The sequence below is a fragment of the Tribolium castaneum genome, chromosome 4 (genome assembly GCF_031307605.1).
Source record: "Tribolium castaneum strain GA2 chromosome 4, icTriCast1.1, whole genome shotgun sequence".
Taxonomy (NCBI): domain Eukaryota; kingdom Metazoa; phylum Arthropoda; class Insecta; order Coleoptera; family Tenebrionidae; genus Tribolium; species Tribolium castaneum.
Window position 1 is genome coordinate 8,153,705 of NC_087397.1, and position 13,813 is coordinate 8,167,517.

The 13,813-nt window shown below is 37.6% G+C and overlaps 1 protein-coding gene across 3 annotated transcripts in view; it reads left to right on the forward strand.

Annotated features, from left to right (window-relative positions):
* Window positions 1-13,813, forward strand: part of LOC663672 (EGFR adapter protein) — a 109,718-nt gene that overhangs the window by 93,994 nt on the left and 1,911 nt on the right. For all 3 annotated transcript variants that reach the window (XM_015984963.2, XM_015984967.2, XM_008203176.3), the window contains 2 exons: window positions 10,887-11,018; window positions 12,726-13,655. In XM_015984963.2, the coding sequence (XP_015840449.1) occupies window positions 10,887-11,018; window positions 12,726-13,655 (1,062 nt within the window). The remainder of the gene's footprint in view (window positions 1-10,886; window positions 11,019-12,725; window positions 13,656-13,813) is intronic.

The window sequence follows — 13,813 nt, forward strand, 5'->3', positions numbered from 1 at the left end:
TCACCCTTAATTTATGTGGTGTTGTAAAATTTGAGATAAAACGCATGGAACGAAAGGACGAACCGAGCTTTAGGACCAGCCCGGAAACTGCTATTTACAACAGTATAAATAGTGTTTTATTGCTACGAAGAGCGTGGGCGGTTATAAGCGGCGCCATTTACAACTTCTTGCAAAAGTGTGGTGATAAAATGTTTATGCTTATGCACACATGGACTTATCAAGCTAACATATCCCATGAATGGAAGTAAAATCCAAACATACAGCAGGATGTGTATCAAAACCCTTGCAACATGTGTTTAAATTATTAGCACAAGACTACCAAACCAAGTTCCTTCTGCGCGACAGGCAATTTAAGATGTGATTGATTTTCCCAAAATGTACTTTATATTCAAAAAAAGTCATTAATTCAAAGCATGTTTCCGCCGGCTCGCTGTGTTTCATAAACATTTTGCTTTCAATATCGAATAAGTAGAATTGGAATATAAAGGACAATAATGTAACACTAAGTGTAAATGGGCCTTATCGCCGGAACGGCAGCACCGTTTTGATCGCGGCAAAAGTGCTATAAAGAACAATAACAACGGAACAAAAAGATCGTGATTTGCAAGTTCATTTAATAAATTTATTAAACGAGGCAGCCTGCACAATGGCATAGTTTTTACAAACGGCGGGAATATGCAAATCTGAGAATTTTAATTTTAAGCATGTAAACTCTTTGTTTTGGCCGACGGGCACATAAATGTAACATGTCTGAGGGGGTGGAGGCAGGGCCGTACTCTAGCACCTCGGAGACAGAAATCAGAAATGAATTCTTTGGTTTTTGATCTGTCTAAAGTTATAGATATCATGGCTTAAATTTGAGTCACGAAAACAGAACTTTCCTTGGTTACTTGGAGGTTTCTTTCGTGCCTTATCAAGAAAATACTCATTTAAGTACTCATTTCAAACAGTGCAATCTTCAAAAAAAATTGCATACCTAATTTAAAACACTTTGTATTCTTCTGAATGTATTTCTAAATGATCATGTGTTAACCCAACCCCATATACACTGAAAAAACAAGTTAACTAAAAGAAGATTTTTCTTGTTTCCTGAAAAATTTGTAAACCTGGAGATCGTACACTTTGGAAATAGACCCCTTTAAAGAGGGAACTTACAAAATGATAATACGCTAGTATACTAAAATGCATTTCCATTTTGATAAGGTATGAAATGGAATTTAGTGTTATCTTGGATGTAGTTTACTTTGCCGGTGCAGCTAAAAAGCCAGTCCGGCCCTGGGTGGCTCCTCGGCCATTCATAAACATTAAAAGTTTGCCCTGTGACAGCAAAGAACAATACCGTACGTCCCGTGTGAAGTCATCCTTACCTAAAGTAACGTTATTACCTTCATATTCATATGCATATTGCCGGATTTAAATTAGGCCCCGGGACGCGATAATAAATACAATGCTGGCGGTAATTGTACACTACACAATAACCTGGCAACTGTGGCTTGGGATTGAGACTAATAGGGATGACGGAGGTTAACCAAATATTTCAATTATGTTACTAGAGAAACATGACTGGATCGTTGTATGACCAACAAGGATCCCGGCTTGTAGTAAAACACCGGAAACGAGACGATTCCGATATAAACAATTCAGGAATGATAAAATAAAAACCTTGTATTTGCACTAATATACGCGTTGAAACGAAGAAGTTAAATTAAAATTTCCCTGGGAAATATTTCAAGTATTTTGAATGCGAGAACGACTCAGGTGGAACATCGCAAACAAGGGATTAAGCGGAGTGTAAAGTATTTGATTACTAAAATTGATGAAATCGAGCTCAGCCTTAATAGCTAACAGATAGGACAGCTGCTGATTTCCACGTTGAATATGCACCCGAACGACCCTTTCAAGATGATTACTTCAAAAAACCGATAAAAATTCGAAATTTGCTAGGCAAAATCGGGAACATTTCTCACATTCCACTAAAAACACATCGATTTGTGTTCAGTGTAAGCGACCCGAAATTGACCAATTAAACGAAATTAATTAGATAATCCTCAAAACAGCCAAAAACCATTAACATTCTTTTACGTTATTAACGTATTTAAATAAATTTATGCAAAATTACTTTTTTCCGCCTCCGTTTGCATATTTATTGCACTGTTACTAAAAGCAATCTAGATAAATAGCAAAACTCATTACACGGAAGTCCTAACTCTTCATCAAGTAATTATATAGAACGCGTCTCTTTTTTCCTAAAAAGTAGTCCAGCTCGGTTATAAAACTAAGAACAAATTTGCTAAACTAGTTTGCGGATTGAGCTTAATTATAAAAATATTTCAAGTAAGTTGGACATAAGTGTGCCAAGCGTATGATTAGTTGGTTCGAATAGAGAGATTTTTCTTGCATGTTTTCCCATATAGCCAAACATTATGATGTCGACTGTATAATTAAAAATACTTGTTCGAAAGTCGTAAATTATTGAGAGGATGTGACTGCAAGACTGGTGAATTGTCAGGAGCTCTCATGCTGTTTGTGTTCGTAATTTTTCCAGCAATTAACCAGTTTGACTTCCAGTTTACATGGACAGGCAGAATTAATCTTCCATCAAGGAAATATCATTCTCTTAGGAATTTATTTTGCATAATTCTCTCAATGTTTACGAGAATATAAATATTCATGCTACTATCGATAAAAACAGTTTACTGCACAGTAAATGCGAAAATATTACAAAATGACTCCATTAAACCAATCGAGCACACTTTGAATTACTGTTATTTTATCAGCGGTCATAAATCTTCATCTTTAATTCTAATAGAGGCAATGAAACTGTTATTTGGCAATCAAATCTTTTATTAACCGTGGCGTTTCAGAGAAACATCCGGCAAAAATAATTCGCGATGGCTTCACTCACACCGGGCTTTAATTACGTTTATTAACATTCAAGAGTGATAATCCCCATTTATGTTACTGAACGAAACAATAAAAATTAAAATGCGAGTCAAAAGATACCGGAATAAATCTCGCAACTCCGGATTACAGACTCCGGACTAAAGAAGATGCTCTGTACCGCAATAACTTTGCATGTAAATAGCGTAAGGCCGCAGGAAGTAGGAGGTACAAATTACGGCGCCTTTGTTTCATCAATTTAAAAGTCAACCGGGGATGTTCCACAGAAGCGTGATTGCATTCCCGGCCGCAGCTTGATACCAGCAAAACGCCTCGAATAGAGGAAAGACGTGCAAACTAGACCTGTATGTAAATTTATTAATTACTTCGCCTGTTCTTCCATGAATGAATTTGCAACGCGTGATGAAATGGAAATGGGACAGAACAAGAAATACTCGATGTGAACACAAGCTCCATGAATTCAGCCAATACAGGCAGACGTTGATATAGATGCTCTGTCACACTACCTCATCTACACGATCTATCACAAAACATTCCTATGCAATCAGTGAATTGCGTTTACATATATGTGCTTACTTGTGATGTGTCACCTACGTCTTTTGTAAAGCGGTGGCAAACACAATATGAGAAATTTTAGCGATGATGAATTAAATTAGTCTTCACGTTTTTATTTGATAGCCGCAATGAGAGAGCGTGATTGTTGAGGAAGTTAAGATTTCCCCTTTGTTAAAAGACGCGATATTAAAAAAGGCAAGTTTATGTGGGTCTGCATTATTCTCACAATGAACTTTATCACGTTTTTCAACGGAAAATTGGGGGAAACAGTGGACTCCGCTCCATTTAATTAAGTAAGAATTGAAACAGCCCTCATTGGCAATAAATTACGAAGAAAACGGTTGCTACACAAATATTTGACAATTCACTTTTATGAAAACGTAAATTACCTCGAATTTGAAAAAACTGAAACGTTGGTGTATCACTTTGTCCAAATGCGAGGACAATTGCTTCTGTTTTTCAGCTTCCTCAATTAGGTTGATTAGCTGTTTCAACTGCACCTAATTTAGAAGGCAAAACAAGCATTTACTTAGCACCGGAAGGTTTTTGTCGGTGTAAAATCAAATTGATTAGCTGTGAAATGTTAACGGAGCGAACGCGAAAACTTAAAGATAAGGCAGCCCTTTTACCAAGAGAAAAACTCTATCAACAGTTGGATGCACACCAACGCGCAGTTTTAGTTAAGCCAGTTTGACGTAAACACTCATTAGATGAAGGGCTTTGTCTTAACTACTACTCAAAGTGCCCACCTAGTGTGAATAGACCACGGCAATGTTGCGTGAATTGACTTTGAGCAAGTATTAAATTTCAGAGTGTCTGTCAAGTTTATTACAGGTGCATCCTCACGAGGGAAACCCTCAGTGTAAATAATTTAGCTGAGAAGGCGCGTAATAGTAACTGTGCCCCGATCGTAAACTTGATAGCCACTTTTAGGTTTATGGCTAGAAAACTTTTGATTTTTTACTTTCAAAACGAAAAAGTGTAATTGGTCTCGACTCGGGCTTCCTTAATGCGAAAATGGATTGAATTATAACCGGCTTAATGCCTCTAAAGTAGATAGATTGCGGGGTGTTTTTGCAAATCGTCGAGAAAAATCGCTGGGTTCATTTAGATGCTTCTTTAACGACATTTATTCAAATCAGTTCAGTTTTAGCGAGGTTAAATCAATTTGCGAAGCAACACGGGGACGGTTTTTTGCCAGCGAAAGCCTAATAAATTCTGTTTTGCCTATGGATGAGAGTAGAATCATCGTGGAATGTTTGCGGAGAAATGAGTGGGAGGCATTTCTATAAGATTGGAAGATCTCGGTAAAGTTTCCTTATGCTACCTGGTTCGGAATGTAGAGAATGCGGTCTGTCCACGCCTCACTGCAACCACGACCAGCTGGTCCATCTTTTCCAAATATTCACGACTTTTCGAGCGTAAGCGACAAATTACTGAAAACGGACCGGTCCTTCCACATATCTATCACTCCAAAACGTTTCATTACATTAGCCCACAATAAATCGATGGCAGGAGCGTCTTGGTTGTATCAATCACCGAAATTATTTAAATTTCAAATTGAATCGCGATCTAAATTGCCTCAAGATGCGAGATACAAACACAAATGACTTAAACACGACAGCGATTCAGTCTAAACAATGCTCGTAATTGATGAGCTAGAACACAATTTTGTAATTTTGCACGTTATTATGGTAATTTAGGATACAAATATATTACGATAAAGCAATGTCGCTTGACGTTCATGGTGCATTTTGTCAACAATGGAACGCCTTCGGAAATTCTACACTCGATCATAAATTTTTATTATGATCAGGTAAAATTGTCCAGAGAATCAGCATCTCATATTATCACGTTAAATATGTTTCAGGAAAGTTGATATGTGATTCGAGGTATTCGAAAGCTGATATTGCACAGACCTTGGATACATCACGCCTCATATGGGAAAAATTTAATAAAAATTCTTTCATTATGTGACGTATTTTCGATTGTAAAGTGCGAAAACATTTTTGATTAAAAATTCAAAAATCGACAGTCCTTCACGTTGTAAACATCCTCTATAAAGCCATAAAAATTTGGTACATACCTACTGTATAATATACAGGATGAGTTATTAGTAGTAATACTAATTACACTTACCACTTGATATCGCTCTTGATTTTTAAAACATATCTCAATCAACAATTATTTTTTTATTTTTTAAGTAATAATAGACCTTAATGAAATTTTGCCAAAACTGTCCAGACAAACTTGACAATACTCAGAACAATGCTATCGTCAACCGTGTAGGCTACAAAGACGCTGAAACGACGGATTCGATTCATTTTACCGGTAGTCAAGTAAGGGAAAGTTAATTTATACCTAAACTGGTGTCGCGGACTTTTTTTTATCGAAAATTTAATTCTCTAGAGCTCTGTTCCCTACATTTTTTGCATCTTCAAACGTAATTGCAACGTAAAAAAGCTGACATATACATAAATAACCTACTCGTATAATTGCTACACCCTGTATATTTCTTGATGCAATTTTGCAAAAAGTATGTTCGGCATGCGAACATAGCTGCAGACAAGAACTGGTCACGTGCAGAAAACTATGGTAATCATAATACTTATCTGTTATCAGGTTCGGGAAATGTTTAAATTAATTTAAGCATGTATTAGAAAGTACCCATCAAGCTGTGACAGCTGCCGGAAAACAGATTCTCCTCAACTCTTCACTTCTGCTTGATCTCACGTAATTTCCATCTCGATCGAAATGAACGCAAATTGCAACTACTTAACTAATGCACGCTGGTGATAAATATTTACAAAGTCGCCCAAGCTTATTTTCTCACTGCTGAGCAATCAACGTCTCCAAGGATCATCAAGAAACCAGCTTTTTCCTGCAAAAACATGTCTTGCGCTTCCATTCGTAACCGTACTTTGATGCAAATGTTGTAACATTGTGTGTGTTGATGGAGACGCATAAATCAGATGGAGTCGTCACAGCCACAACGTCTTCCGAATATCTCTATCGATTTCTGGCCACATAGGGTCAATTTTTGATTTTAATATCCCTTATATAGAGTCCGAGGAATGTCGAAGTGACGGTCGCGTTTACTACATGACCCGTCAGACCTCGTTCATGACATTCCAGTACTTCAGCAATATAGTTTTACGACGGGTCTTGGGATTGCAGATGCCTCGCTTCGAGTACTGAAGCACTCGTAAACTATATAACTTTTCCACGGCAAAGAGTGAAGAGGGAAATTCAAATACCGGATGGATAGGTCAGAACTTGAGATAGTTAAATTGGACAAAACCTGTATTGTTGAACAAACAATGGAGAGCCGCAATTACATCAAGTGTGCGGAAAAAGGATTAGTTATTATTCCAAATTCTCGATTTTGAATCGACTCTCCAAACACAATAGGCCGAATTTCTTTATTCCCATGATAAGCCGTTGCGGGTCACTGCCATCATCATCTTTATTACGTCACACATTCTGAATCCGCCCCGTAATTGGATTCACGATATTTGAACATCATAGCATAGTTAACGACTTGCCATAAACTATAAAATTGGCCACACAGGAAAGCTCAATCACGCGCCATGAAGAGCCACATTAGATAAAACACCAATTCGTTATTTATTGAGATAGTAAATTAATAAAAAATCCAGCGAATTGTGAGTCCTTCACACAATTGCAATAATTTGGTGCGAAAGACAATCGCGATTTTATGGCCGGATTATAAGCTCTCCCTTCAATTCGGAGAAAACATGACGCACATTTATTATTTATTGGTTCATATTGGGGGAGATTGCGAGCAATGTCATACCGCAGCGGAAACGTTATTTCTTATATTAAATTTTCCCGATGGTCAGTTTGAATAAACCGTAACTTATCTAGATACGAGTCAGGTAACGAAATTAGGACACATAAATCTTGTAACCGAGTGACACAAATTACACAATCTTAGTCAATCTCGTGATGCACATTATCTTTAACTACATTGAAATGGAGCGCCTCGCGTGTGCTCGAAACGTGACAATCTAGGCATATTGTTTAACCGCAAACGACTCCTCTTTGTGGTATTATCAAATTAATACCGTAAGTGCCGCCACATATCATGGTGAAAAATTATAAACTCAAACCAATTCGCAAGTTAAATACGGTGTACACCGTTGCGGAAATAAAACGATGCATCCTTGATGAAACAGCTCGTCATTCCGTCGCCATTCACATAAGGTGGAGTTTGTATAACGGCGGATGTATTTACTCAAACTCTGACGTTGATTACACATCTTCACATTATAAGCCCTTCCACTTTTCGTAGCGCGCGACTTCATAAGCTTCTTTTAGTTTCTCAGTCATCAAGCTTAATTCAGGATATTAAACCTTATCATTTAATGAGCAATTTGATTGAACCACCCTTCTCTTTCTAGGACGGAAGAGAGGAAGTAATTTCAGTTCAAGAAGTGCCATGATTAAAGGCGACTAGAATTAGCTATGTCTGGGTTTAATCGGCAGGAATGGAATTATGAAGATCATCAGATAACTTGTATTAACTTCCCCTACATGTTTATTTTGGAACGGTTCACGGTGTCAAGGAAGAAAAATATAACACTTGTCAAACACTGTTATCTAAATTTATAGCAAATCTTAATTGTTTATGCTCTGGTTCACCGTTGCAGGAAACTCGGTTTTTTCCTGCAGAGCAGCTTCCTTGGGAGAACATTTACATCATAATAATCGTGATCAGAAAGAACCACAATTAATTAAACGCTCTATTCGAATTCACTTTTTTGGAACGAGATTTACATAAGTACAATAAAAATTTCCTAATCTTTCACACAGCGAAATATGTAAATTGGAAAGTAAATTTTTGATGCCAACGATCTCTCAAATATGAATTTCCGACCATCATAGACGGGGTATTTTGAGCCATCTTTAAATAGAGTCCTTAATGAAAGCCTTTTTCTTTGCGTCAATAAAAGTAGTTAGCAGCCACTAATGGACCTATTTTTAGTTACTTTGCCCGTTTTCAATTAATTTAGCTTAATGGAAGTGAGTTTTCTGAGAAAATTCAAATTGAATATATCGAGCGTTCAGTGTCCTGTAAACCGTTCTGTCTATATCGGATCTGTTGAATGGCAACAATGAAGCACCCCGAGCTTTATTATGATATATTATTACCTGTGGGATTGCGTTACCTGCTGATGACAGTCTTACAATGAAGATATATACTTCAAAATGGCACAGCGCGTTCTCGTAAATTTCAATGGCATGTCGCAATACATTTCTGACGCCTTTGTGACCACATTGTGTAACGGCATTTTGTATCTGAAAATTAAATAACCATCATTTAGTGTTTTTCCCAGAAATGTCACTTCAACGTCCTCTGATGTGCGTGTGCATCGAGCCAAACATTTTCCAGATAATCGCGGCAATTTTGTTCTTGAATCTTTGTCCTGCTGTCGTTTATGTAATTTATTCATGTGGTAAAATCTGGGAGGAAAATTTCCTGTTGAATTATTCGTCGCCACAGAGTGTCCAATTTATGGCATTTAACCCCGATAATATTGAATTTCTTTGAGTGGCGGAAAGTGTCTGCGACGTCCCTCGAGACGTCAGTTACCTCCACGTATAGTGGAAAGCAAGCAAATAGAACAGTTTTCCGTCTGAATGCTATTTCGTGTTCGGTGATTTCTGAGTGATGGCAACACGCACGATCCATTATCCACCTGGTGGTGGCCTCCTAAACCCATGCCAATCATTCTGTTCATTAAAGACAGCTTCGAAAGGGGTGTAATTATCACGTATCCGAATATTTCATCTACGCTTTTGGTACAACAATTTAATCACGACCTAGGGACTTGGACAGGTGACTGATGCTGCGGTCCGGAACCATTTACAATAAACAGAAAGCTCAAATATTTAACTTTGACATTCGCAAGTGCCACAAAATGAGATGGATGTGATACATGTACGAAAGTAATTTGGCTAATGTATGATGAATGAGAAACTTCAAATTATAAAGTTGAGGGACGCTAATCAACTTACTAATAAAATAAACGTGGAAGTTAATGCGGGGGTAAATAATCGAGTGTTTTTGAAGGTTTCATTAACCACTTCATTTGCTGAATAAATTGAAGCGGCCTCGAGAGACCGAAAATAAAATCAAGACAAGAATTATGATAAAGTACACACTCCCCTCGTCGAGAACTTGACTTCGTATAAGAATAAGCAAAGTCATTAATTAGCTTAACGAGCTGTGGCTACTTTAATTATAAAACGAAGCGGGAGAGAACCAACTAACTAAAGTCATTTGATTACCGTTCAACCGTCAATTCGGATTAAAGAAATCCACTGTTTTTGCACTTTTATCCACGTTTCTTTTCCACTTCCTTAACACCATCATTAATTATTTATCAGGAGCATACAACGGATGCATTCTGACTTAAACTCGTTTTGATTGATTAGGACTCGGTTACCGCATAACAGCTAATCCAAATGATCCTCTCTTGAGTAATGGATGAGCACTGCATATCCAGTTGCATTTTGCTTTTCCCACACTGACCTTAAAAGCAACATTCATCTTCATCGCCCCATACAATAAAAACATTAGCAGACTGTAACACTGATTTTACAGACATTTTTCTATTAAAAAACATAATGTGATGATTATCCCAATTATGCTGAAAAAAGTAACGAATAGCTTGCGGTAGTCGGCTGATAGCTTAATTATATCATTTTTGATGAATCAAATTGTTAATGGAGAAATGATTTCCCGGAATCAAAAATTGCGTTAAATTAGAAATAAAGAGGAGTTAATAAAGTTGCATCGATTTGTCTTGGGCGAAATAAAGTTAACAGTGGTGTGTTGGAGCATTTCTAATAAAACTGAAATTCTATAAGTGCAATAAAAGTTCGTCTATGGAATCCCTAGTGGGGCTTTATTTTTATTCGGTTTCCATCGCTTTGAGAAAAATGAAATAACAACATGGAATAGACAGATGAATCCACGAACTCCCAGTAACCATAAACCCGTCGTTTCAATTTGCTTTTACTGTGTCTATCATTAAATGCAGCGAAATTTTACGGTTACTTAATAAAACGTTCGGTAATTTCAATTTTTATTCGCATGCATCGGAAGAATGTCCATAAAGAAGTCCAGCTCTGTTGAAAGCTCTGTCATCCTAAAAGCGTCGATATGAGCGTCGATTTCGGTTCTTTTGTTTGCATAGCAGTGGACGGCGGCAGCGATCATTTCGCCAATTTATCACTTGACCGCACGTAACGTCAAGTCGAGAACATCTTCGATTACTAGTGATTAATGGAACTTGTTTGAAAGGGAAACTTTGATGAAAAATAACACTGATGGTCACACTTGGGACCCAGTAAAAAACTTCTGTCATCGCACTATTTATTGTTGGTAATTTTTGTTCCAGGCCGAAGAACTCAACTCGATTGTTGGAAATGCTTTTCGGATGGCTTACGCGGCGCAGCTGCAGAAACAACCCACTTTTCAAGACGTAATTGCATCGCAATTGGATCAAACACAAACGAATAAAGTGCTTTGGGTAAGGGTTTCCCACGATTAGGCACGAATTCATATTAAAAAACTGTACAAGTCAATCAGCATTCTAATTTAATTTTATAAACAATACACTTTTCCTATATTTTATTTTCCAATAATCAGTTGGTTTTATGGCCGAGATAAAAATAAATATTTATATTCGAGTAAAAACATAAATGAATAATCTAAACCATAGAGAATTATTTACGCTAACATTTGATGCTTTGATATTGTTCCAAATTTTTAAGGTATTCCTATGAGACATTAAAAAACAACTTGATGAAATTTTCACCCTTCAAAAAATTTGCACAACTATTGTATATCGGATCGTAAACAGGAACTTAGGCCAACTAGATAGCGCTACATAGAATACTATTTGCGGTTAAAAAAATCACAAAATCTTTATACTTTTAGCAGACTCACCTTACGAGTTTGTCGAAGAGCTAATTGTTCCGCGAATTTTGGGATAGTCTGTACACATTCGTATTTATAATATTAGATACAGAATGATAAGTCTTGGGGTCAAATTTAAGGGAGATGACATGTGTGAAAGTGAAACCCAAAAACGCTATACCTTGGGGTTCAAATATAAACCGGAATTTTCTTATAACCTTTGGCTAAACACAATTTTAACAAAACTCTTTAAACTACTTTTATACGTATTTTTTTCTTTACTTCCATGCACCATCTCTTTGGTAGTTTCATATTACCTTTTTTTATAGAGGTTCTACCGAGCTTCTCAATTCAATTAAGTCCTAAAAGATTTTTTTTCAATTCAGTATGATGAAAAAATGAATCCGTCATTTCAGGAATCCAAAAAAATCCAATTCAATTAAAAAAAGTGACTAACCCTGTTTCACAATGGCCAATAAAAATCTAAGTTGTGATTGAAAAAACAGCATTGCCTTTGTGTTTAGGAAGACCTAAAGGGTCATATACACAGATTTTTTGAAAAAAAAAACATCGAGATCAACGTCTCTTACTATTTTTAATTGATACCTGAAAAAATAAGTCCTCATATCAATCAAAAACACGGTATTTTCAGCCAGAAATGCAAGAAAACACCTGACCACAAACACACAATTATTTGACCGCAAAGAACCTGAAAAACTTGCGCTAAATATCCCCCTTATAGCCCTAATATGTTACATATAATTTAATTTTTTTAAACCATATAAACATTCCTAGATGACGATGAGTTCCCAAATATTACACAAATCGCACTTGGTTAAAAAACTTTATTTTTTCTCGGCTCACGAAACTTGAGACACGGTGTATACAGTATGTGGATAGTTATAATTCACATTATTATTTTTCTACGTTTCAAAAAACTAATAAAACGTGTCGTTTTTAACTACTCGAAACAACATTGTAGTGGCAATTTTCTACTTAACAAAGTACCGGTAATTTTTGCTGTACCTACCTGTTATTTTTATTATATGTGAAAGATTTTTGTGAATTTTGATAGGGAAATGTTTCCATACTCGTTTAAGTTACGAAAAGTTTGAGTTGCGGTCTCAACTTCGAGCAAACACATTACATAATATAATTACATAATATTTTTGACCCCTTGTAGGTACATATTGAATTAAGTACTGTTGAGTTTATTACGACCCTTTAAAAAAGTAACGTGGACGAATGCAAGGATTTGTATTTCCCCAGCTATCCATTAAATCTGTGCAGACTTTTAATGCGTTTGCATTTGTTTCAGACGAAAGAATTATCGGTCACGTTGAAGAAAGATAAATCGTCGCATCAAGCAAACAATAATCAGTCGAGCGAAATGGATGTTCAACTGACGAATTCCGACGCTTCGACTTTGCGTCTAGCGCCGCCGACCACAATTCCCGGTCTGAAGCCGTCCCATAAATACAACGTTTTAGGTCCATCTGAGAAGCCCCAGTCCCAGCAGAGCACCCCGAGCAGCGACGAGAGCAATTCTCCGACCGAAATGAATTCATATAAAAGAATGACTGAAAAACCGCCCCTGATCAAGCGGATCGCAATGGGGCTGACTGGCAACCACCACGACAACGACGAAGACAGCTGTCCTTTAGTGAGCGAAAATAACAGCACTCCGGGGAGTCCCACGAATCGGCCGCTCTCGGGCGGCTACGTCAACGAATCAACCACCGAAGCGGACAATCGCATCAATAAAACGAACGTTGTAGATAGCTTAAAAAACGATATCGTCGAAAGCATCAACTCGAACCTCACCAAGCACATAGAAATCGACAACAGCCGACTGCTGCAAAACTCGCCCGCTTCCACGGAGCAAGAATTCAAATCGAAAAGGATATCGCAGATTAGTTCGAGCAGTTCCAGTTCGTGTCCACAAACCGGGACTGAAACCACGTTATTAGGCCTAACGCCGACGCCACCTCCGCTTCCGGAAAGAACCGATTCTTTAAATAACAAAGAGGAGGGCGAGCTCAGGACGGCTCCGTGGTTTCAGGCCGGCATACCCCGTGAAATTGCCTTGGAAATACTGGCGCAGGAGCCGGTGGGAGCTTTCATGGTGCGGGAGAGCACCAGCAAGCCGGGCTGTTTTGCGCTTTCGCTCAGAGTGCCGAGGAGCTTTCAGCCAACGGGCATCGCTCATTACCTCATCGTCAGGACGAATAAAGGCTACAAAATTAAGGTGGGGCGCAATTGTTTGGCAAAGACAGGGGTATCAAAGTGTAACGATGACTAGGCACCCGGGGCCACACCTTAACGTCAACATAGGGGCTTGACGAAACTTTTAAATTACCACCGGCTGTGTTGATAACAAAAGATAAAACAAACTTGGGCGAATTC